Raw genomic sequence first — 26,985 nt, 5'->3', positions numbered from 1 at the left:
AATGAAATGTTCTTTTTTATAAAAAGTAGTTTGAAATAAAAGGAACTTGTTAGTAAATTCAATAAATTTTCACATGGGATTAAAAAAAAAAAATCTCCACCACCCACCCACCACCCCCCTCAAAAAAGTGGTGGATCTGAGTAGAGCCATTACGTGACGGCACATTTCTGTACACCGTGGAAGCTGGTTTACATAGTCAGTGATAACTTCCTAAAGTGCATCTTTTGAAGACTTGTCTAGTAAAATTGCAATGTCAAATATAAAATACTTAACACAAGACATGCAGTAACAAAGTTAAATCATTATAGTTTAAAGTTTTTAAAACTACTTTTAAAACATTTGATTGACCAAAGAATAAAGATGTCAAATATAGTAGCATTCTTTCTCCAACAGTGAGCACCATATGCTTTTTTCATTTGGCAAATCTTTTGGAGTCGAACAGATATGATGCAGTCTGAACAGTATTTCTTCTGTCACTGTAATACAATTCCCAGGCGCAGAGCAAGAGCTAGATTTTTGGAAGTTTGGGTGCGTTAACCACAGGATTTGCCTCCTGTAAGTATCTCCTCCCTGCACTCTTGTAATCATAGGTGCAGCCGTGAGTTTCTGCATAACGATGAGATGCACAGAAGTTGTTTCCACATCTAAAGCACAAAAAAGTTCATGTGAATAGTCACATTTTAGAGAGGCTCATCTCCTTGGGAGATGAGAGCTTGACTTCCAGTATCCAACAGGAGCCCTGTGGTTCTCTTTAGCAATTTTCAGCACTGACATTTCCCTTACACTCATAAACTAGCACAAGTGCCCCCCAAAGAGAATTAACTGTCCATGAATATGAGAGTTTAAAATAAAGGATCTATTATGAAATGAAACAGGATATAGATTTTTATGAAATGGTAAAATTGCAAAAGCTGATAAATATGTCTACCATTTCTCTTGTATCTAGTAAACCTGGGAGAACTGAATTTCTAAGAAATTCGGTCTCAAAAGAAAATTATGTAAAACTTAACTATGTCATAAAAGGATTTTTACAATGTTTTTCGCAACAAGATGAACTGTTTCTATCTGAACAGAATGCACTCTAAAAAGCAGCAGTTGTTTTTAATGCCTGGACTCAAACTAAGGGCAGACACCATCCCCAGAGTGATTTATTGATATTAATCAATGCTAATGAAAGAAATAATTATGAGAAAATTCATTACTTTTTGTGAATAGATTATTCTCTGTTTTGAAATAAAACTGTACCATATAATCATTAAAATTAATAGTACATTTACTTTAAATTCAGTCCTTTTTTTGTTCAATTTAAAAAAGAACCGGGGCGCCTGGGTGGCGCAGTCGGTTAAGCGTCCGACTTCAGCCAGGTCATGATCTCGCGGTCCGTGAGCTCGAGCCCCGCGTCGATGGCTCAGAGCCTGGAGCCTGTTTCCGATTCTGTGTCTCCCTCTCTCTCTGCCCCTCCCCCGTTCATGCTCTGTCTCTCTGTCCCAAAAATAAATAAACGTTGAAAAAAAAATTAAAAAAAAAATAAAAAAATAAAAAAGAACCTTGGAGGAGGGATTCTTCCAAGTTGCATTCAAACAAAAACCACGCAAATCTATCATAAGACAAAGTACACTCTGCCACTGGTTTAAATCTCCCAACTTGGAGGGCAGGAGAGGATCTCATGATTTATAAACTCATGAGCTGTCTACTTCGTCCTTACTTCAGCCACTTAGGAGCTCAAATAAGGGCTACCATCTGAACATCATCTTAATGATGTTACGAATAGCCAATTTTTTTTTTTAAATTTTTTTTTTCAACTTTGTTTTTATTTATTTTTGGGACAGAGAGAGACAGAGCATGAACGGGGGAGGGGCAGAGAGAGAGGGAGACACAGAATCGGAAACAGGCTCCAGGCTCCGAGCCATCAGCCCAGAGCCCGACGCGGGGCTCGAACTCACGGACCGCGAGATCGTGACCTGGCTGAAGTCGGACGCTTAACCGACTGCGCCACCCAGGCGCCCCAACGAATAGCCAATTTAAAGAAGGTTTTATATTGTATCCCCAGGCTGGGTCACCACAAAAAAAAGCATCTCAGCTTTTCCAGTCAGCCAACCTGCCTGCACTCGTAGCTAGTAGCCAGTCCAGTTTTCTTTCCACAGAGAAAACAATGCTTTGCTGCTTTCTTCTTTGTTTGGATTGGGGCTTTCACGGGTGGGAGGTGATGAGTACATTCTCCTGATTAATGAAAGGACACCTTGATTACTACAGGCAGAAAATGTTAAATGTGAAATAGTATTAAGCAAAACACAAAACACAACCCCATCACAACAAATTTCTTGGCCATAAAAAATTAGTTTGTGCTATATTTATATCCAAAATTATCTACAAAATCTACAAGTAAGGATACAGTAGAACTGTTACATTTTTAAAGATGAGGTGGGTTTCTACTGACTGAGACTTACATTTTTAGGGCTTCTGTACACACCAGTATTTTTCTGATTATTTCTAAGGGCAATCAGTAATTGTAAAGTACACCAAACCTTGACAGAGAATTAAGAAAAAGTCTGGTTCAAAATCATTCTTATGAGGCCTCTGAGAAACAATGTATATGTAATACAAACACCCTATTCTTTTACGCCAAGAAGGAGCACCAGAGTATCAAGAAACTGGTCTTTTAGTCCTGATTACATCATTGAAATTACAGTTGTCAAACCACAGGCAAGTTATTTATTCTTTCAAAACTTCAATTTGTTCATTAAAAAAATTTTTTTTTAACATTTATTCATTTTTGAGAGACAGAGAGAGACAGAGCACAAGTGGGGAAGAGCAGAGAGACAGGGAGACACAGGATCCGAAGCAGGTTCCAGGCTCTAGAGTTGTCAGCACAGAGCCCGACGCGGGACTCAAACCCACGAACCATGAGATCATGACCTGAGATGAAATCGGATGCTTAACCAACTGAGCTACCTAGGAACCCCCATTTTTAAGATAACATAACGTGGTTTTCTCCCTTGTGTTTCTAAGTGTTTTAAGGTCAATTCAGTTCTCACATGTAAAAAGCATCCTGAAAATTTTAAATGTTGTAATTATATAAAATACCATATTATCAATAGTGACTAACATGGTGCACTGCTCAATTTCACAGTACTACCTTTCCAAAAAATAGTTACTGAATTTTGTACTACTGTAATGATTTTATGTTTAAAAAACAGCATATCTGTTATTACATAAGAATAATTAAATCAATTTCTTTAACTACTAGGTGAAATTCTCTTACAACTGAGCAAAATTCCAACAAACCTGACTCAAGCAGAGAGGCTCAAAGTCACCATCCACAGTTGTTATAATAACAGTACCAGCACATGGTGCTTGGTGGCACTAAAAGGCCAAGAAGCAAAAGGCAAACAAAGAAAACAGAACAAGGGGAAGGAATGAGAAGAAAAATGCTGGGTCTAGGTGGTACTGGTGCCTATTCTCCACTATTTAAAAAAGGTTTGAGAGACCTCGGCTTAATGTTTATATGGCAGCTAAAAGTCTTTGAAGATCCTTCAAGGGTTCAAAAAATTGGAATTACAATGAATTGGTGCTATGCCTTTTGCCACCCAGAAAGGATGCTGGATATACAAACCCAGTAACTAAGTCAGCTTTATTACCAGTCGGAAATACCTTCCCATTTCCTAGATCTTGCCTCAAATTGGAAACTAACTGAATGACTCCTAATGGTAGAAACAAAATTGAAAACAACTAAGTGAATGATTCCCAGTGGTGCCCTGGCACCAACTCAATTAGCACTTTCTTCTTCAAGTGCGCTTAAGAGTTATCAAGAACAAAGGTGATGGGGTACTTTCCACTTCTTAAAAAACGAAAATAAGCATTTGCACAGGTCACAGAGGAAAGGCATATAATACCAGATATCTTCTGGAAGCTCATCTGATTGTAATTATCTTCGAAATTCAGGTTTAGGATATTCTTCCTCAATGGAATAATCTAATGATAGTTATTTAATTAGTTCAGTGTAGTCATATTTTCCTTTTTTCTTTCCTTGGAACTGCTTAACTCAATGTTTCCCAAACTTTTTTCATTCAAGAACTCTTTTTGAATGTGCAGAAACACAAGACACAGTACGAGTTGGCACAGACACACAACTGCAGTCTTCTCCTACAAGAATAGTTTCTATACGTGCTTCTACCTACTGGAGAAAACCATTTATTAGTTACCTACTCCAAGTCAGGACCCATCACTAATATATAGGTTTGCTACTATTCTTCAGACTGGCATTCAGGGTTTGTATGTCCAATATGATACCTTTCCAACTTTCCAGAGTTGTTTTCTGTCACTTACCACATCATACCCACTCTGAATGAAGCACTAGACCCATTCACAGGTGCAATTGCTTCTAAAAATGCTAAATGGGTGATGTGCATTAAGGAGGGCACTTGTTGGGATGAGGACTGGGTGTTATACGTAAGTTTGAATCACTGGGTTCTACTCCAGAAACCAATACTACACTGTGTGTTAACTAACTTGAACTCAAATAAATAAATTTAAAAATAAATAAAATAAAATAAAATAAAATACTCTATTTCAACCTCTATTTAATTTCCAGGTGCAATCATATGTCTAAAATCATATGTCTAAAATTTGGTAATCATATGTCTAAAAATGATAACTGGATCTATGAGGATGGGTAAGATTTCCAAGGGAGACCCTATAGTAAAAAGCAAAGAAAACCAGTGGAAGAATTTAACAAATTAATTAAATAAAATGTATACCAAAACTCTCATGGACTCTTCAAGGACATTCAGAATGATACAGTTATTACTGAAAGGAAATGGCAGCAAGTTACATGGCCCTTGTTTGGGTAATCATCACTGCAGGCAGTAGTTGATGGCTTGACTTAAATGAAATTAACCAAAAGAATGTATACCTGGGGACAAGCAGAGGGCTGGTGAAACACGTAAAGAAAAAGAAAATCAGGTTTAACAAAATGAAACAAAAACAAAACTCTACAGCAATACGATAGCCCAGAATAAAAGAAGAAGAAGAAGAAGAAGAAGAAGAAGAAGAAGAAGAAGAAGAAGAAAGAAATGAAACAGAGAGAAACAAAGGAAAAGAAACTATTTCAAGAAGGAGGCCCACAAGAATCAAACAAGGTGAGGATACAGAAGCATCCACTGGATTGAAATTGTGGATATCTTTGGTGACCACAGCATCAACTATTTCAGAGGAAGAGTGAGAAGAGAAATGAAAAAGCACAGAAGCTCAAATTAGAGTTAAAAGTAGATAAATTATAGTGTGTGGTATTGGCATAAAGACAGGCAATAAAGAACCCAGAAATAAACCCTCACATACAGGATGAAATGATTTTTGACAAGGATACCCAAGACAATGGGGAAAGGACAGTCTTTTTAACGAATGGCACTGGGAAAACTGGATATACACATAACGAATGGCACTGGGAAAACTGGATATATACATGAAAAAGAATAAAGTTGGACCCTTATATTACACCATATATACAAAAATATATAAATTAGAAAATTAATTCAAAATGTATCAAAGACCTTCCTGGAAGACATATATAAAACTCTTAGAGTAAAATATAGGAGGAAAACTTCATGAAATTGGACTTGGCAATGATTTATTGGAAACAATACCACAGGCACAGGCAACAAAGGAAAACACCAACAACATGGACTGCATGAAAATTAAAAACTATTGTGCATCAAAAGACACTATCAGTAGAATAAAAAAGGGAGAAATATTTAGAAGAAAATATTTGCCAATCACATATCTGATAAAGAGACCAGTATCCAGCATGAGAACACCTAAAACTCAGCAACAAAAAATGAAACAACCCAACTTAAAAATGGGCAACATATTTGAACAGACATTTCTCCGAAGAAGATGTACAAATGGCTAAGCACATAAAAATATACTCAACATCACTAATCATCAGGGAAATGCAAACCAAAACCACAGTGAGATACTACCTCATACCTATTGGGATGTCAATGATCAAAAACAAACAAACAAACAAGCAAAACAGAAGATAACAAGTGTTGGTAAGAATATGGAGAAACTGGAAACCTAATACACTGTTGGTGGTAATGTAAAATAGTGCAGCCATTATGGAAAACTGTATGGCAGTTACTCAAAAAATTAAAAATTGAATAAACATGTGAGCCAGCAATTCCACTTCTGAGTATATACTCGAAAAAATTAAAAGCAGGGTCTCAAAGAGATATTGGGGCACCCATGTTCATAACAGCAGTATTCACAAGAGCTGAAATGTGGAAGCAACACAAGTCTCCATCCACAGATACATGGATAAGCAAACTGCTGTATATACATACAATGAAATATTATTCAGTCTTAAAAAGTATGGAAACTCTGACAGCATGTCCCCAAGGTGCTACAATATGGATGCACCTTGGGGACACAATGCTAAGTGAAGTAAGGTACACACAAAAAAACAAATGCTGTATGATTCCACTTATATGAGGTACTTCAAGGAATTAGAATTAGACAGAAAATAGAATCATGGCTGCTAGAGGCTGGGGTGAGTGGGCGGGGGGATGAGGACTTAGTGATTAATGGGTACAAGTTTTCAAGATAAAAAGAATTCTGGAGATGGATGGTGGTGATGGTTGCCCAACAATGTGAATGTTTTATATAATGGCATTGAGTTATACACTTAAAAATGGTTAAGACGGTAAATTTTATGTTATGTATATTTTACCACAATTAAAAAATTGAAAAAACATGGATATAATAACACTTTAATATTGAAAAAACATGGATATATTAAGACTTTAAAACTCTGGGCCTTATGTAGAAGTGAAAAATAAACCCTAAGTACTCTTTAAAGGCATAAAACTCATGTGACAACCATAATATATATTACATTGGTTGTGACATCAGTTTTATATACTTTCATATAAAGTATCCTTTAGAACCCTGAGGCTAGAAAGGTGGTACATCTTTGGTAATGAGCTCCCACCCCTAGTCTGAGTCTAAAATCTCAAAAGATGATGATCATAATGGCTTTCTTGGAGATTAGGACTGGCCAGTGCACCTTTAAGGTGTTATTGGCAGAAAGGAGTGCCAATGTTGTAGCTACTTCTGCTACTGTGCTTTGGAAAGGGCTGATTCAAGGACCGTCTTTTTCTTTTACCCAGAAATAATCAGTTCATCAAAAGGAGCTCTTCCTACTCTCCTTCATATTGGATTATGATGTCAAGAAACACCTCTCTAGGATACTTTTTCGAAACCCAACCAGCAGCCCAGCATGGCTCTAGAGTGGCCAGTGACAGAGGGTTGTGGAATTACACATTAATTCTTCATCCTTCCTGTCTTTTCACTTAGACTATATCTTTCCCCAGGCAACAGAGACCTCAATTTCAATTTTTGTTTTATTCTTCAAGTATGTTCTACAGTCAGTTCTAATAGCCATTTTCCTCAGTGGAATAAAGTTTAGGGAGAGTTTACTCCATACATACCACAAAGAACCTTCCTCTTATTTCTCTCTGAAAAAAACAGTATGCATAATGAAGTGATTGTTAGGCTTATATTTTCACAATTATCTGTAGCTTACCTACTCTTTTCCCTGCTGCTGTGTTATTTCCATTCATTCCAATGCCACGGGCAGACTATAATCAAAACACAAAACATCTACAGAGGTAAGTTAATGGAGAACAGAAGAAAAGATCACTAAACATGAAATACTTGTATTTTATTATGGAAATGCTGTTGGGCTTTCATTTAATTAAATTAATTTGGCATCTGATTCTCACATGCAGCAATACTGTACGTATTTTTCTTTAAGAGAAGAAAATTTGATGGTGTAAATAAAAGTTCTTATATGGAAACAATTAAAAATATTTAGCGTTAGGGGCACCTGGGTGGCTCAGTCAGTTAACTGTCCAACTTCGGCTCAGGTTATGATCTTACAGTTTGTGAGTCCAAGCCCCACGTCGGGCTCTGTGCTGACAGCTCAGAGCGTGAAGCCTGTTTTAGATTCTGTGTCTCTCTCCCTCTGCCTCTCCCCCACTTATGCTTAGTCTCTCTCTCTCTCTCTCTCTCTCTCTCTCTCTCAAAATAAATAAACATTAAAATCTTTTAAAAATATTTAGTGTTAAAAATAGATGATAAATTGTTGACACAAAATTATTTTTCAAATTACAATTCTCAATTTAGGGCTAACACCTTATTTAAAATTCAACTATCAAAAAGATTTTCTACCAACTAGATTAACATTTTAAGAGAAACTTTTATAAAAAGAATTCAACCTTCGGTCTCCTCCCTTAAGTAAACAAAAAACAAACATGTAATATGATGAATAACTACAAGGTTAACTAGTAGAACATATTGCAAATAAATACTTACTAGAAAAAAATCTGTAGGTTCTAACAGGGGAGAATTTTTCCTAAAGCTTTCTTCCTGAGAATGCTGGAGACTTGTAGACAGCCCCATTCCAGAGGTCCGAATCCTGCCTGCCCCACGCATGCTCTGTAAGCTATCTCTGCTTGCACTCCGGGCCAGCGAAGCAAGAAAACCTATATTATTTACACAACCAACAGGCTCTTTGGAAGCCTTGTTTGCCATTTCTGTGATATCCCGCGCCTCAACTTTAGAAATAATATCAGCTCTTTTCCCAGGTGAATCAACTTTAACAGCACGAAAGCGAGTAGTCCTAGAGAAAGAAGAATCAGTTATATTTCGAACATCTAGCGACCGAAGCACATTTTGTGAAGCAGAAGACTGGAGATTCCCAGACTCAAAACATTTGGACTGTCTCTGTGGTTTCACCAGAGAATTATGGAGTGACATTGGTGTAGAACAGCGAAGAGGTGACAAGAGTCTATTCTTGTGAGGACTTAATTCATGGTGGTCGAGAACTGTAGTTTCTACTGATTCACTGCTCAATATTCTTGCAACATGTTTAAGATGCTGTTCTGCAGCTTTCAACCCTTTATCATCATTACAGAGTAAGAACTCTGGATTTACCTTCTGTGTGCCTTCTAAGCCAATGCTCTGTTCATCGGTGTTTCCTTCTGTAAATAAAGCAAATGAACCCACTTCAGGTGGAAGTGATTCTTCAGTTACACATTCTTCTGACGTTGGAAATAAGGTAGTGTCATCCTCTTTATTGGCTGACAAATTTCCTGAAAAGTGTTTCGTCCGCCTAGGCAGGAATGATCCAAGATGGAGAACAGAATCAGCAAGCTCCTTGTCATTTTCCAACTCAGTATGGGGTATCTGAGGTGGTAGTTTGATGCTACCATTGGAATGAGACAGTGCGTTCATCTCCCAGTTATCCTCTTCCTTAAGAAAATTGCTAGCAATAGATGATATGGGTCTATCAGTGGGGGGCACAGTTGCCAAACTTGAAACGGCATTGCTGGAAGTTTCAGGTAGACATGCATTCCCAGCAGGAGGTAAACAAGACTGCCCAATGTGGGGGAGAACCCTTAACAATCTGTGGCGAGCAGCTGCCGTGGAACTACCAGAAGGTCGAGGAGCTATAGGTGGACGAGGTTTTACCTTGACAGCTTTCTTAGGCTAAAAAAAAGAGTGAATATATAATTCCTTACAGTCATTTTTGTCTACCCATTAACAAAAATTAATGAAGGAGGAAAATGTTATTTACTGCAGCACTGGCATTTTGATTACCTCAATCTAAAACGTCTTAAAAGATTAAAATCTGAAGTTTAAAACTGAGATGAATTTTGCTCTCTTCCTCCACGGAGTATAATTTTCTGAAAATATTAAAAATAATTTTATTTATCTTCCTCACTACTGATTATTTTCCAGAGTTTTGCTGAGAAGAAAATTCACTGAGTATACTAGATATGATATTACTCACCTATTTTAGGCCCCAACAATTTTTCCTAGTAAGATGAGTGTCAGCTACATAGGTACTACAGAAAAGAGTTAACAGGCCTACACTGTTATCCTTGAAAAGGCCTGCCTTCCAGGATGGCCCTTGGCTAGCTTCTGGGAACTTGTATTTCAAGAGGGTTCCCACCACCCTAACAGAAAAGGTGCCTAACTTGTTTGTGCAAGCACTATGGTTTATGCTAAACACTGGCTTTCCTTCTGGGTGTCTGGCCTTTTGGTACATGCTAGACAGAGGGTGCCTACATGAACTGCCCCAAATAAAACCCCTGGGCACAGACTCTTTAATAACCTTCCCTGGCAGATAATAATATTCCATATGTACTGACAGAGCTCATTGACAGAGGGATAAAGCATGTCCTATGAGACTCCACTGGGAACGGGATTCTGGGAAGCTTGTGCTTGGTTTTCTCTGGACTTGAGCCATAAGCCTTTCCCCTTTGATGATTTTACTTTGTACCCTCTTGCCATAATAAATCTTATCCATGAATCCAACTATATGCTGGTCCTGTGAGTCTTCCTACTAAATCATCAAACTGTAGAGTGGTCTAGGGGTCCTCAATATAGTAAGTTTTAATAAAAGTATCACAACAATTTATGATGTTATGGATAAACTTAAAAATGGAAGGATAAAGAAGCAACCTAAATGCCCATCAATAGATAAATGGATAAAGAAGATGTGCGATGTATGTATAATGGAATATTACTCGGGCATAAAAAGAATAAAATCTTGTCATTTGTGACAATACACATAGACTTTGAGGTATCATGCTAAGTAAACTAAGTCAGAAAAAGTGAAATACAACATGATTTACTTACATATGGAATTTAAAAAATAAAACTAACAGAAAAAGCAGAAACAGATCCATAAATTTAGAGACCAAACTGGCATTTGCCAGAGGGAGAGAGGTAGGGGGATAGGCAAAAGGGGATGAAGAGGACTGGGAGATACAGGTTTCCAGAATGACTAAGTCATGAGGATAAAAGGTACAGCATAGGGAATACAGTCAATAGCGTTCTGGGGTGACAGATGGTAGCTGCACTTGTGGTGAGCATAACAGCAGAATATACAGAGCTGTGCAATCACTATGCCATACACCTGAAACTAATGTAACATTGTGTGTCAACTATATTTCAATTTAAAAAAAAAGTTAATGGAGAGATAAAGAAAGCAAAATAAGGGGCCTCTGGGTGGCTCAGTCGGTTAAGCGGCCGACTTCGGCTCAGGTCATGATCTCGTGGCCCGTGAGTTCGAGCCCTGCGTCGGGCTCTGTGCTGACAGCTCACAGCCTGGAGCCTGTTTCAGATTCTGTGTCTCCCTCTCTCTCTCTCTCTCTCTCTCTCTCTGACCCTCCCCCGTTCATGCTCTGTCTCTCTCTGTCTCAAAAATAAATAAACGTTAAAAAAAAATTAAAAAAAAAAGAAAGCAAAATAAGTTCATTGATTATAATAAGTAAGAGTCAAAAGATATCTCTCAAAAATGGAAAATAAAAGAGTAGAAGGTTAAGTAAGGAAAAAGCAGATAAAGGACATGATAATAAATATTAATCTAAAGTTAAACAATAGATGGGGCACCTGGGTGGCTCAGTTGGTTAAGTGTCTGACTTTGGCCCAGGTCATGATCTCAGAGTTCGTTGAGTTCAAGCTCCGCATTGGGCTCTGTGCTAACAGCTCAGAGCCTGGAGCCTGCTTTGGATTCTGTGTTTCCCTCTGTCTCTGCCCCTGCCCCTTCCCTGCCCATGCTCTGTCTCTGTCTCTCTCTCCCTCAAAAAAAAATAAATAAACAAACATTAAAAAAAATTTTTTTAATAAAGTTAAACAATAGAACAAAAGGCTTCTGAAGTACCAAAAAGTACACACTCATACACACACACATCCATACATACACAAAAGAAAAGAGACCATTAGAATACTGTAAATATATCAAAATAAGACATTTGAGACCATATATGAAAGTCATACTGCTAAATATAAATGTGATTAAGTTACCTACTTTTTTAAATTTCAAACTGGTTCACAAAGCAAAAAGCCAACTCTATAATGTATATAAAAGATATACCAAAAAGTAATTTAAAAGTTAACTTTGGGGCGCCTGGGTGGCTCAGTTGGTTAAGCGGCCGACTTCGGCTCAGGTCATGATTTTGCAGTCCGTGAGTTCGAGCCCCGCGTTGGGCTCTGTGCTGACAGCTCAGAGCCTGGAGCCTGTTTCAGACTCTGTGTCTCCCTCTCTCTGACCCTCCCCCGTTCATGCTCTGTCTCTCTCTGTCTCAAAAAAAAATAAATAAACGTTAAAAAAAATTAAAAAAAAAAAAGTTAACTTTGATTTTTAAAATTTTTAAAGATTTTATTTTTATGTAATCTCTACATCTAACGAGGGTAAGCTCTTAATCTTGAGGTTGTGAGTTCGAATCCCACAATGAGGGTAAAGATTACGTGGAGAAAAAAAAAAAGTGTGCCTAAAAGTGAATTCTAAAAGACATGGGAAAAGGTATACCAAGTAAATGAAGACAGTAAGTTATCAAGGGTTATGGGCCTGATATCTGGCAAGGAAAATTTAAGCTGAAAGGGATGGAACACTTTATAACAGCTGCAGTAAGCAGTATAATTAAAATGTAACCGTGTAGGGGCGCCTGGGTGGCTCAGTCGGTTAAGCGTCCAAATTCTGCTCAGGTCATGATCTCGAGGTCGTTGAGTTCAAGCTCTGCATTGGGCTCTGTGCTGACAGGTTGGAGCCTGGAGCCTGCTTCGATTCTGTCTTTCTATTTGTCTGTCTGTCTCTCTCTCTCTTGCTCTCTGCCCCTCCCCCACTTGTACTCTGTCTCTTTTTCTCTCTCACTCAAAAATAAACATTAAGGGGCGCCTGGGTGGCGCAGTCGGTTAAGCGTCCGACTTCAGCCAGGTCACGATCTCGCGGTCCGTGAGTTCGAGCCCCGCGTCAGGCTCTGGGCTGATGGCTCAGAGCCTGGAGCCTGTTTCCAATTCTGTGTCTCCCTCTCTCTCTGCCCCTCCCCCGTTCATGCTCTGTCTCTCTCTGTCCCAAAAAATAAAATAAACGTTGAAAAAAAAATTAAAAAAAAAATAAACATTAAAAAACCTTTTTTTAATAAATAAAATAAAAGTTTATGAAACAGTAACACAAGTACCTTCTTAAAGCAAAACACTATGGGGCGCTTGGGTGGCGCAGTCCGTTAAGCGTCCGACTTCAGCCAGGTCACGATCTCGCGGTCTGTGAGTTCGAGACCCGCGTCAGGCTCTGGGCTGATGGCTCGGAGCCTGGAGCCTGTTTCCGATTCTGTGTCTCCCTCTCTCTCTGCCCCTCCCCCGTTCATGCTCTGTCTCTCTCTGTCCCCCCCCCCAAAATTAATAAAGGTTGAAAAAAAAAATTAAAAAAAAAAAAAAGCAAAACACTATGGAAGATGAAAAAGGAAATACACCAATGTCCACCAATAATGGACTTTCAGGTATCATTATTTTTATCAAAGAAACATTAAGCTAACCAAAACAAAGGAAATGGGGAATCCAAACAACTGACCAATAAGGTCAATCTTATAGTTATCTATCAAGCTTTTACCCTGATGATAGAGAATGAATCATCTTCTGAAGTATACATGGAATATTCATGCAGAGTGATATTAGATCACAAATAATCAGGTTTTATTAAGTAGAAATATAAGCAACATTATCTGATTTCCATAAAATCATTGTTTTTAATTTCAATAAAACCAGAAATCAAAAACAACGACAAAGCAAAAAGCTTCTCTCACCAGGAATTTTTCTGAATGCTATTAAACAACTCTTGGATAAAAGGGGAATATCAACTAAAATTGCAAATTTTCTTTAAAAAAAGTAAAATTACTGCAAACTGGCATGTGCCTCCTGATGTTTTGCACTGAGAAGAATGCATCATATAAGTAATATTCCTGCCAACAATGTTTAACCTGCATCCAATCATGATGAAACAATCAGACAAATTTAAACTGAAGATATTCCACTGGGACAAAGAGAAATTAGAATATAGATGACAGAATGTATATCAAAGATAAATCATGTGTATGGTAACTGTATTGTGGTTATGTAGGAGAAGACCCTTGTTCTGCAGAGATATATGCAGAATGAAGTATTTAGGGGGAAATGGTATCTGCAACTATTCCCAAACGGAATGGTGAAAAAATAGGGAGAAAGAAAATGTGAAAAAATGTTAATTGATGGGTCAAGCTAAAGTGCCTATGCAGGTCTGCTGTGCTACTCTTACCACATTTCTGAAAGGCTGAACATTTTTCAAAACACAAAAGGTAAAATAAGTATTCAGACAAACGCTGAGAGAATCCACTGTTAGAAACCTTTACTAAATGAAAAGAAGTACTAAAAGAAATGATTCAGAAGGAAAATAATCCTTGAAGGAAGCATGTAATTGCAGGAAAGAATAAAGAGCAACTGAAAAGGTAAATATTCAGCAATGTTGCAGGATATAAAATCAACATGCAGAAATCTGTAGCATTTCTATACACCAATAACAAAGAAGCAGAAAAAGAAATCAAGAAATCAATCCCATTTACAACTGTACCAAAACCAAGAAGATACCTAAGAATAAACCTAACTACACATGAAAAGATGCTCAACATCACTCATCATCAGGGAACTACAAATTAAACCACAATGAGATACCACCTCACACCTTTCAGAATGGCTAAAAGTTAACAACTCAGGCAACAAATGTTGGCGAGGATGTGAAGAAAGAGGAACTCTTTTGCACTGCTGATGGGAATGCAAACTGGTGCAGCCACTCTGGAAAATAATATGAAGATTCCTCAAAAAATTAAAAATAGAACTACCCTACAACCTAGCAACTGGCCTACTAGGTATTTATCCAAAGGATACAAAAATGCTGATTTGAAGGGGCACATGCACCCCAATGTTTATAGCCACACTACCGACAATAGTCAAAGTATGGAAAGAGCCCAAATGTCCATCAACAGATAAATGGATAAAGAAGATATGGTAGGTATATATATATACAACGCAGTATTACTTGGCAATCAAAAGGAATGAAATCTTGACATTTGCAACAAGATGGATGGAACTAGAGGGTATTATCCTAAGCATAAAAAGTCAGAGAAAGACAAATATATGATTTCACTCATTTAAGAGTGACTTTAAGAAACAAAACAGATGAACATAGGGGAAGGGAAGCAAAACTAAGATAAAAATGGAGAGGGAGACAAACCATAAGAGACTCTGTTTAAATACAGAGAACAAACTGAGGGTTGCTGGCAGGGGTGTTGGGTGTGGGGGGATGGGCATTACAGAGGGCACTTGTTGGGATGAGCACAGGGTTTTATATGTAAGTGATGAATCACTAAATTCTATTCCTGAAATTACTATACTATACATTAACTAACTTGGATTCAAATAAAAATTTAAAAAATAAAAATAAAGAATAAACCCAATTAAAGAGGTAAAAGATCTGTACTCTGAAAACTATAGAAGACTTACAAAAGAAATTGAAGAGGACACATGGGGCACCTGGGTGGCTCAGTCGGTTAAAGCACCCAACTGTTGATTTTCATTCCTGTCATGATCTCATGGTTCATGGGATGAAGTTGGGCTCTGTGCTGACTGCAAAGACCCTGCTTAGGATTCTCTCCCCATCTCTCTGTCCCTCCCACATATGCTTTCTCTCTTAAAATAAATAAACATTAAAAGAAAAAAGAGGACACAAAGAAATGGAAAACCATTCTCTACTCACAGGTTGGAAGAACAAACATCATTAAAATGTCTATACTACCCAAAGCAATCTACACGTTTAATGCAATCATCAAAATACCACCAGAATCTTTTGCAGAGCTAAAACAAACAATCCTAAAATTTGGATGGGACCACAAAAGACCCCGAATAGCCAAAGCAATCCTGAAAAACAAAAAACTGGAGGCATCACAGTTCTGAACCTCAAGCTATATTCCAAAGCTGTAGTAATCAAGACAGCATGGTAATGGCACAAAAACAGGCATACAAATCAATGGAACAGAACAGAAAATCCCAGAAATGGACCCACAACTGCATGGCCAACTAATCTTTGACAAAGTTGGAAAGGATATCTGATGGAAAAAAAAGACAGTCTCTTCAACAAATGGTGTTGGGAAAACTGGATAACAACTTACAGAAGAATAAAACTAGGCCACGTTCTTACACCATATACAAAAATAAATTCAAAATGGATGAAAGACCTAAATGTGTGACAGGAAACCATCAAAATCCTAGAGGAGTGGGGCACCTGGCTGGCGCAGTCGGTTAAGCGTCCGACTTCAGCCAGGTCACGATCTCGCAGTCCGTGAGTTCGAGCCCCGCGTCGGGCTCTGGGCTGATGGCTCAGAGCCTGGAGCCTGTTTCCGATTCTGTGTCTCCCTCTCTCTCTGCCCCTCCCCTGTTCATGCTCTGTCTCTCTCTGTCCCAAAAATAAATAAACGTTGAAAAAAAAATTAAAAAAAAAATCCTAGAGAACCAAATGGCAACATTTCATTGACCTCTTTGAACTTGGCTGTAGAAACTTCTTACTGGGCACATCTCCAGAGGCAAGCAAAAACTATTAGGACTTCATCAAGATAAAAAGCTTCTTTACAGGGAAGGAAACAATCAACAAAACAAAAAGGCAACCTACAGAATGGGAGAAGATACTTGCAAATGAGATATCAGATAATGGGGTAGTATCCAAAATCTATAAAGAACTTACCAAACTCAACACTCAAAAAACAAACAACCCAGTTAAGAAATGGGCAGAAGACATGAACAGACATTTCTCCAAAGACATACAAATGGCTAACAGACACACGAAAAGATGCTCAACATCACTCATCATCAGGTTAATACAAATTAAAACCATGATGAGATACCACCATACATCTGTCAGATGGCTAAAATTAACAACACAAGAAACAACAGGTATTGGTGAGGATGCCGAGAAAGAGGAACCCACTTGCATTGTTGGTGGGAATGCAAACTGGTGCAGCCACTCTGGAAAACAGTATGGAGGTTCCTCAGAAAGTTAAAGATAGAACTACCCTGTGACCCAGCAATTGCACTATTAGGTATTTATCCAAAGGATACAAAAATACTGATTCAAAGGGGCATATGCACCCCCATCTTTATAGCAGCACTATCAACAATAGCCAAAGTATGGAAAGAGACCAAATGTCCATTGACTGATGGATAAAGAAGATGTGATATATGTATACAATGGAATACTACTCAGCCATCAAAAATAATGAAATCCTGCCATTTACAATGATGTGGGATGGAACTAGAGTGTATTATGCTAAATGAAATAAGTCAGGTAGAGAAAGAAAAATATCATATGATTTCATTCATATGTGGAATTTAAGAAAGCAGATGACCATAGGGGAAGGGAAGGAAAATAAAATGAGATAAAAACAGAGATGGAGGTAAACCATAAGAGACCCTTAACTATAGAGAACAAACTGAGGGTTGCTGGAGGGGAGGGGAGTGGGACACGAGCCAGATGGGTGATGGACATTAAGAAGAGTGCTTGTGATAAGTAAGCACTGAGTGTTATATGTGTTATATGTAAGTAGAATCACTAAATTCTACTCCTGAAACCAATCCTACACTGTATGTTAACTAACTTAAATTTAATAAAATCTTGGAAGAAAAATAAAACTTCAAAAAATAAAAAATAAAACTTGGCTGTAAAATAATACGAATATACATAACACTAGTGAACTGTATTAAGCTTAAAAATGTACATTTTTACCACAATTTAAAACAATTAAAAATTTTAATTATAAAATCTATGTGTGGATAAGTGGGTGTTCACTGTAAAATTCTTCCAACTTTGCTGCATGTTAGAAAAAAATTACAGACCAATTCCCCGGATAAACAAGACTCCTAAATACAACATTAGCAAATTAAAGATAAAGATATAAAAAGAAAAATTCATCACAACCAAGAGTAGTTCATTCTAAGAATATAAGAATGATTTCACATTAAAAAAACAAATTCACCATATTATCAGAAGATTTTTATTTAGTGCAAAATGATTTTCAATGTCTCTTTGACTCATCAATTACTTAGAAGTGTGTTATTTCCAAAATATTCGACTTTCCAGATATCTATTATTGATTCTTTACTTTATTCCATTAGAGTAAGAACTTTTTGTATAATTTGAATATTTTAAAATTCATTGGGACTTGTGTGACAGCACACAATATGGTTCTGAGTGCACTGAACAAGAATGTGTACCCTGCTGTTCTTTGATGCAGCATTCTATAAATGTCAATTGGGGCAGGTAGGCTGATAGTGTTGTTCAAGTCTTACATCCTCTCTGATTTTTCCATCTTTTCCACCAGGTTTTTGAGAGTGTGTGTAATTCTTCTAAAATAACTATGGATTTGTCTATTTCTCTTTGTAGTTTTTGCTTTATGTATTTGAAGTTCTGTTATTAGGTGCGTAAAAATTTAAGATTGTGAGGAAAGATTTTTTTCAATACAGCTAGATCAACTGTTCTCCATCTAGAAAAAATTATCTTTTCCCTACTTCACATTATGTTTTTTATTTTTTTTAATGTTCATTTATTTTTTGAGAGAGAGAAAGAGTGTGAGCAGGGGAGAGGCAGAGAGACAGGGAGACACAGAATCCAACATAGGCTCCAGATTCTGAGCTATCAGGACACAGCCTGAAGAGGGGCTCGAACTCATAAACTATGAGATCATGACCTGAGCTGAAGTTGGTCACTTAACTGACTGAGCCACCCAGGTGCCCCCACATTATACTTTTTTTAAAAAGGATGGACCGTATACCTAAATGAGAAAGGAACAATTACAGAACTTTTCCAAAACTGTTTGGCATTGTGACTAAAGCTACACATATACTCTGCAAGTCCATTCCTAGGCGTATAACCCAAATAAAAGAATGCATATGTCCACCAAAAACATGTATAAGAATGTCCACAGCATCTCTACTGTTGAAAGGCAAACACTAGAAAAAACCCAACATGTCAAAAAGAGGAGAGAAACAAACTGAAGTAGTCATACAATGGAATAGTACAAAGCAGTAAAAAAGAAAGAACTGATACTCACATCATGGATGAATTGCAAAAGTGTTATGCTGAGCACAAGAAACCAGATCAAAAATAAAAAAGAGGGGCACCTAGGTGGCTTAGTCGGTTAAGCATCCAACTACTGATTTTGGCTCAGGTCATAATCTCACAGGCATGAGATCAAGCCCCATGTCAGGCTCCAGGCAGAGTGTGGATCCTGCTAAAAATTTTCTCTCTCTTTCTCCCTCTCTCTGCCCCTCCCCCGCTCCTGCTCTCTCCCAAAATAAATAAACATTAAAAGTCTATTCTATATGATTTCGTTTATACAAAGTTCAACAACTAGAAAACTAATTTATGGTGACACATATAAGAATAGTAGTTATTTCTGGAAGTAGGGAAAGGTTATGAGAAAATCTGGAGAGAAAGATAGGTCTTATGTTAATCTAGGTACAACCTAGATTGTACCTACCTGAGTATATATAAATGTAAAAATTCATCAAGCTATACATTAAAGATTTTTAAACCTTATTATATGTATATATTTTAAGAAAGAAAAAGGGATGGGCTATTAATACAGTGAAAAGCAAAGTAATAGAGTAGTGATATATATATATATATATATATATATATGTATGTATATGTGTGTATGCGTGTGTGTGTGTGTGTGTGTGTGTGTGTGTAGCAAAGGACTTATATCTAGAATATATAAACATCTAAAAAAAAGTCAGTAAGTAAAAACATAACACTCAATAGAAAAATACCCAAGAAATCTGAATGGGCATTTTATAAAAAGGGATATCCAAATACCCATAAACATGTGAAAAGTGCTCAACTTCATTAGTCAAAGAAATGTAAATTAAAACCACAATGTGAGGCCACTACACATCAACCAGAATGACAAAAAGAAAAAAAGAAGGATCATGCCAAATGTTGGTAAGAATATGTGCAACTCTCATTCACTACCAGGAAGAATGCTAATTGGTTCAATTACTTTGGAATCACTTTGGAAAACTGACAGTATCCAGTAAAGCTGAACATAGGTATATTCTTTATCAAAACCAAAATAGGAGAGATATCCATAATAAGCAAATATTAACAGAGCATTTCAAAAAGTAACTATGGGAAGATTGAGATTCGGCTATTTTCTATTATCCTTCTTAGCACCAGACCTCTGAAATTTAAAAAAAAAACATGAATTAGTTTAAGTGCAGTATATCATAGTAAATGTATTGGTGGCCTAAAAAAAAAAACAATTCATTGCTTTTAATATCTTAATAAATAACTGAGGCCAGAAACTTGAAATGAGTAGTATTTTATCAATAATTTGTTTTCACAATTACCCACAGACCTCAACGCTGTCAGCCCCGCGGGGATAAACTAGAGAAAAGCCTGGCCAAATGCCGACAGCTTCACCTTTTTGCTGAGATTCATGTTCTCCATCTTAGCCTTCAGCAGCTTCATCTTATTCATAGTTATTGAATTTTCAATGATCTGTTGCCCAGAAGGAGAAGGCTCAGTTTCTTCATCCTCATCAGTATACAGATTATACACAGAACCACCACTGCAAAGAAAACAACAATTACTATTGAGATGTGTCTGATTCCTGCCCAATGACTAAAAATGCTTTATGTGCAGTAGAAACTACAGATGCTGCTAATGACAGATGAGTAAATCTTGTCAGTGTAAATTCAAGGCAAATGTATTTCAAACAATGTACTTCTTCAAAAAAAAATTAAATAGGGTGAAATATCATGATCCAGCATTACTGAAAATCTAGCACAGCTAAGCTTTTCTGAAGTCAGTATACAACAAGTGAAGGTCTTCTGGCACCTGTATCTACTCCCACAAGAGCAAACTCCATTTCCACAAAACCGCACTGATTTCATTTTATCAGCCAAAGCTGATCATCTTGAAACCTAGACCAAAGGATGATCCGAATTCCATTAACCATAATGAAAAACAAATTAATACACCAAAGTCCAGATTTTTAAATTCATACCGAGAGGATTTTCACTAAAAAAGGAACACACACTGTTGTCTTCAGAAAATATCTGTTTTAAAGAACAATGAAAAAATAAGAATGACTTAATATTTTTCTCAGTATTTGGAAATATAACCACCTAGAACAGCATATATTTTAAAATGAAAAAAAGAAACTCCGGTCAAGTCATAACACAAATTATTAAACATGTAAAACATCTGAACTACTGACCAGTCACCATGACATTTATTCATAACGTAATTATTATTTGGAGCCCCATCTCTTTGACTGCATAATATAATGGCACTTGTCACACTATCCTCACATTTATACTTATATGTCTATCTTTCCCTCTCACTCCCCACTAAGTAAGCAAGGTGAAAGCAGATATTAGGCCTTGTTCAACCTCCTAGTCTCAGTGCCTAGCGCAGTGCTTGACACATAGCCAATAAATATTTGTTGAACTGAACACAAACATTAGTGAAATTTCATTCAGCTTTTTCAATAAAGCAAAATTACAATGATAAGGGTTTGGGAAAAACACAAGCTCAGCATATTTGTGGAATGACTAAGATTTTAAATAGAGAAGATTAAGAATGTGTATTGGTCAGGGTGCCTGGGTAACTCAGTCAGTTAAGCGTCCGACTTCGGCTCAGGTCATGATCTGACAGTTTGTGAGTTCGAGCCCCACGTCAGACTCTGTGCTGACAGCTCAGAGCCTGGAACCTGCTTCGCATTCTGTGTCTCCTTCTCTCTCTGCCCCTCCCCCACTTGTGCTCTGTCTCTCTCTGTCTCTCAAAAATAAATTTAAAAAAATGTAAAAAAAAAAAAAAAAAAAAAAAAAGAATGTGTATTGATCACCATGCCTGATTTACCTATAGGAAAACTAAAGTATGTATCTTAGCTAAAAAAAGTATGAGGGTTAACAAAATTTCCTGTTCTACATGGTTTTAAGAAATGGAAACAATTTAGGATGGCCTTAAAAATAAGGGCATATTCCCTAACACTTCACAAACACATACTCCACCACATAAAGGCAAAGTCGAGAATGGAAAGCCCCTTCTTAAAACTTTACATAGTGACAATGACGACATTTTGAAACCATGGATTAATTACATGCACAGCAGGTATGGGTAGCAGAAGGAAGGATGGTGGGAATAGGTCTCCATAAGTAATTTAGTCCCTAGTGTTTGACCTGTGACCATCACTTCTCCCTACTGCAGACGCCACAGTATGAAAACTGCCACAATGGGAACAACACTAAATTTACACTGCTATCATTTACTGAACGCTACTCCGCCAGACTCTTTCTCCATGTCATTTCTAATCCTCACAAAACTATATATGGTGATATCATATCTCATTTTATAAATGAAGAAGCTGCAGTTCAGAGAGGTTTTACTAAATGGTAGACTTAACATTCAAATCCCTTGGTTCCAAAGCCTATTCTTTATACTATTTCCTGTTGCTTCTTCAGGCACCAAACAACAGACCTTACTGCATCATGCTGTGAACCCCCAAAAGTGAACAGAACTTACAACATGTGAGGGCTCTTGTCTCGAAGTTAACTATACCTGAAAAGGCGGAAGGAGTGAAGATTTCTGCCAGTGCACCCTTGGAGACAGAAGAAATGACTCAAGTATATTCTATCCTTGGTCATCTTGCAGTATTTTAAGTGCTCTGTCATACATTCTATGGTTATTTTAACTTTAAGTACCCATACTGAATACTGAAAGAGGTTTCTGACTCAACTTTCCTGCAATAAAAAATTGGTCCTTTACTGTTTTCCACAGAGAACACTCTGTCTGTGTTTGCCTGCACACTGTGTACATATATGTATTCTAAAAAGTAGAGTCATGATAACTATTTCATTGGATCCATTTTCAAGTAAAAATACACTTTTAAATTCACCTAATTTTTTTCAAAGAACCACATTACTGTGTTTTCTCTCACAAAGCATAGACTCAGGAGAGCAATGAAAAGCCAATCACAGTTTCTTTCAAAATGGAAAAAGGTTACTAGACTAGGATAACAGTCATTTATAAATTCAATCTACAAATATCTTTCTTTGTACTTAAAAACTGTAAGTATTTTCTTAAATTTCTAGATATTTTCTTGAATGCTATATTTAACTTTTTCTAAACATTTTAATCTAATATTGTGATTAAAGAATAAAATATTGAACAAATGAATATCTTTCCCAACGTGAATATTGTTCACCCCAAAGCCAAGTCCTCACATGACTTTCACAGACAAGTTACCATTTAATTAAGTCTCGCCTTGCCTCCTTTGATTTCTTCCCACTTAAAAAAGAAGTAAGGTGGCATGATTAACTATAAAGATTTAAGACTCAACATGATTGATACTAGATTTTCTATCAGAATGAATTCAATTAGCACGCAATTCTCACTGTTTCTTCTTAGAGTAAGAGTTGGCAAACTATGGGCACAGGCCAAATTCAGTCTACCACTTATTCTTGTGCGGTCCACAGAATGGTTTTGACACTTTTAAATAGTTGAAAAAAATCAAAATAACATTTCATAATGTTAAATTATATGAAATTCACATTTGTGTCCACAAATAAAGTTTTACTGGAACACTGCCACACCACTGATCACATATTACAGAAGGCTGCTTTTGTACTACAACGGTAGAGTTGAGTAGCCACAACAGAATTGTATGTGGCTCTCTCACGGCTTGGCACTGTGGCTTGGCACACTACAAATCACAGTGGCACAGTCATAATTCAACAGCATTTTGAGTGCCATGTGTATCACTGTACCATGACATTTATACACACACACACACACACACACACACACACACACGCGCGCGCGCGCGCACAGGCACATACACATACCTAACTTGTCAAAACAAGAGTGGACTTTGAATGCTACAGTTTTTAGGCAGAGTAGAGAATGGATTATTTCACTCAATTAAATGGCAAAGCCCCATGTTTATTATGCAGTGACATTTGGCCATGTTAAAGAAAAACAACTTATTTGGGCATTACTACACTAAGGACTCATCAGACTATTCCCAACTTGCTGGAAAAGAGTCAGAAAAATCAGAAAATTAAAAATGAAATATTTCATCAAAGTAGAATTTCTTCACAAAAATAAAAAATGAAAATGAGACTGCACCCAAAGTAAGTTTCTGAGTGGCTTATTTATGAGCTAAGCAAGAAAATCTGTTTGCCAAAAGTGAATTAATTAAATTGGGTTTGATCACAGCAACTGAAGTAATGTGTCCAGAGAAAATAAACTTGTTTAAAGATTACTGCTTTGGCAAGAACAATTTCTTGAAGAACTGACAATAGTCAACTAAAAAATAAAGCAAATGATTTAGATTTCTTTCCCTTGGCTTTTGAAGAGTTGACATAAGTTATCAGTACCATTCAGTTGTTTTTGTTTATCAGGGCATCAATACCAACTTTGAAGTTAGTGAAGAACCAGCCTCTATGAATAGTCTGCATGAAACAACTACAGGTAAGAAGAGGTTCAAACAAATGGCTAAAACAACTTGAAGTGAAGTCTCCTACAATTAATGAAGTAAAAATATGTGTGGAACAGGGAAAAAAAATTTACAAAGTTAATGAAAATGTAAGGTGTTTAGAGACGATGGTTACTCTATTCTTCACCAGCAGGTATTCAGGAGTAAATATTTGAATCTATCATGTGTTACTGAACCAGTAGGGTCCACGGTAGTAACCATTTCTGGCTCATGGACTTAACCATAAGTTCAATGTCTTGACAGTAGTTTTATTATGATTCTGTTAGCTCAGGACTAACACTGAATTCTTCTGAAGAAGAACCTCCTTTAACTGCTAACATAAAACAAGGAACGCCTTTGAAAATGAGTTTTTGCTGTGGACTTGATAATGTTTCTTATTGAATTCTACCTAAAATCACAAGGTAAAACAGTGTTCCTATAAGAAACTCGTGCTGCACTACTGTCATTCTGACAACATCAACATTACTTTGAACCACATGTAATGGCATGCTTTCAAAAGTTAAAACAAAGCAAGAACATTCCCACACGAATTTATAGTGGGCATACTTTCTAAATTCCCAGCAGTGTTTTCGTATCTCATTGCAAGTTAAAGGAAATTTCCCTATTTCAAAATCTATTTAAATGAGCGATTGAGGAGCTCCACATATCTTGAAGTGATTAATATGCAATATACTGCCATGCTAAAGGCAAACAGCCAGTGAGCACTGTAATAGAATTCTACAAATGCCTTCCAAACAATGAAACATGCTCAATTAAAATCATACATGATATCACTAGTTGGCGATGCCTATCTGTATGAAAAAATTTTTCAAAGATAAAATACATAAAATCTCATTACAGATCCATATTAACAGATGAACTTTTGCAACGAATTTTGCAAATTTGATAGATAACACTAGCTTGCAACCTCAAGTAAAATATTACTCCCACAAAAAAAAACATTCAATTCTCTTTAGTGGACCCGAATTACACACACACACACACACACACACACACACACACACGTACTCAATTACTCTTATATTTTGAATTTTGTCAGTAAGAATTTTGTGGAAATTTGTTTTCTCTTTTGTTATGTGTCTACATAGTATTCTTGATTTTATCTCTTGACCTTAAAATCCTAAAATAGTCACTATTTGGCCCTTTACAAAAAATTTTTGCTGCCCCCTATTGTAGAGTAAGAAAGGCTCCCCTACAATAGTCAAGATAAATGCCATTCAAGGTATACCAGAAAAAGATTTCTACTCCTCTTTCTCTGTACCCTATTCCTTGTCCAGTTCTGGTAGGTGAGTAGAAAGGAAGAGAAAAATAAAAAATATCTTGAGAGGAACAATAATACAATTTTAATCGAAATCCTCAGCAACATTTGGGCTATGTCCTTTATAAACAGAAGCTGGCTGAGGAGAAATTGGGATAAAGGAGAAAATGACATTTCTAGCAAATGGTAAAAGATGTACAAAAACATGGCACAAAGGAGACCTGAAAAACTGATGATGACCGGTTGTAAAGGGCCTTACATACTAAGTTAAGGGGCTTAGATTTTCTCCTTTAGGGAAAGAGCCAAAAGAGGATGTTCTAAGGAAGGAAACCAAAATAACAGTAAGCTAGCACACGGAGAGACTGGTATGAAAAAATTCTATTCAGGAGCGCCTGGGTGGCTCAGTCGGTTAAGCATCTGATTTCAGCTCAGGTCACGATCTTGCGGTTTGTGAGGTTGAGCCCCACGTCGGGCTCTGTGTTGACAGCTCAGAACCTGGAGCCTACTTTGGATTCTGTGTCTCCCTCTCTCTCTCTGCCCCTCCCTGCTTGCACTCTCTCTCAAAAATAAATAAACGTTTTGAAAAAAATTCTATTCATGGTCCAAGTAAGAGATACTGGATTAAGGCTGTAGGCTTCATCTCTCCCTCTTCTATACTTCTGGCCTATATGGTTCTGGTTACTACATGGTTACTACTGTGCTTTGTAGCGCTAACCAGATCCTAACAAATTAGAGTCAACAGTCAATACCCATTTGTCACAGTCCGGTCTCAAATAAATGATAAGTCTAATCCTTCTTCCACATAACTTGTGGTGGGCAGAATCTAAAGAAATTGCCATGATTCCCAATCCCTGGTGCTCATACCTAGGATACTCCCCTACGCTTGAGGGTGAACATGACCTAGGACTTGCTTCTAGTCAATAGAATATGTGGCAAAAGGGATTTTTCAGAAGTAATTTAGGCCCCAAATCAGTTGATTCTGAGTTAATCAGAAGGGAGCTGAGGGCAACCTCTAACCAAAAGCCAGGGGGGAAAAAAGCAAAAAAACCACACAAACAAAACAAAAAAACCAACACAACAACAACAGGGCCTTCAGTCATACAACTGCCAGGAAATGAATTACGCCAACAAGATGAATAAATTGAAAGCAGATTTGCTTCCCTCAATCAAGCCTCTGGTTAAAAGCCCATCTTTGCCAACACCCTGATTGCAGCTTTGGGAGACCTAGAGCAGAGCAACCAGCTAAACTGTGCCTAGACTCCTGAGCCACAAAAACTGTACTCCAGATCCAGACTACCA

General features: G+C 37.1%; 1 protein-coding gene across 5 annotated transcripts in view; it reads right to left on the bottom strand.

The window, feature by feature from the left end:
• Window positions 1-281: 281 nt before the first annotated feature.
• Window positions 282-26,985, bottom strand: part of ZFAND4 (zinc finger AN1-type containing 4) — an 89,896-nt gene continuing 63,192 nt past the window's right edge. For 3 of the 5 annotated variants that reach the window (XM_043596864.1, XM_043596865.1, XM_043596868.1), the window contains 5 exons: window positions 20,348-20,495; window positions 8,374-9,549; window positions 7,583-7,637; window positions 2,103-2,220; window positions 282-644 (listed from right to left, as the gene is read on the bottom strand). In XM_043596864.1, the coding sequence (XP_043452799.1) occupies window positions 509-644; window positions 2,103-2,220; window positions 7,583-7,637; window positions 8,374-9,549; window positions 20,348-20,495 (1,633 nt within the window). In that variant the 3' untranslated portion in view covers window positions 282-508. Of the gene's footprint in view, window positions 645-2,098; window positions 2,221-7,582; window positions 7,660-8,373; window positions 9,550-20,347; window positions 20,496-26,985 lie in introns of those variants that run through there. The other 2 variants (XM_043596866.1, XM_043596867.1) reach the window with 2 other exon arrangements.

Source organism: Prionailurus bengalensis, chromosome D2 (assembly GCF_016509475.1).
Source record: "Prionailurus bengalensis isolate Pbe53 chromosome D2, Fcat_Pben_1.1_paternal_pri, whole genome shotgun sequence".
Lineage (NCBI taxonomy): Eukaryota > Metazoa > Chordata > Mammalia > Carnivora > Felidae > Prionailurus > Prionailurus bengalensis.
Note: the sequence above shows the minus strand (reverse complement) of the source record. Positions and strands in the feature narration are given on the sequence as shown.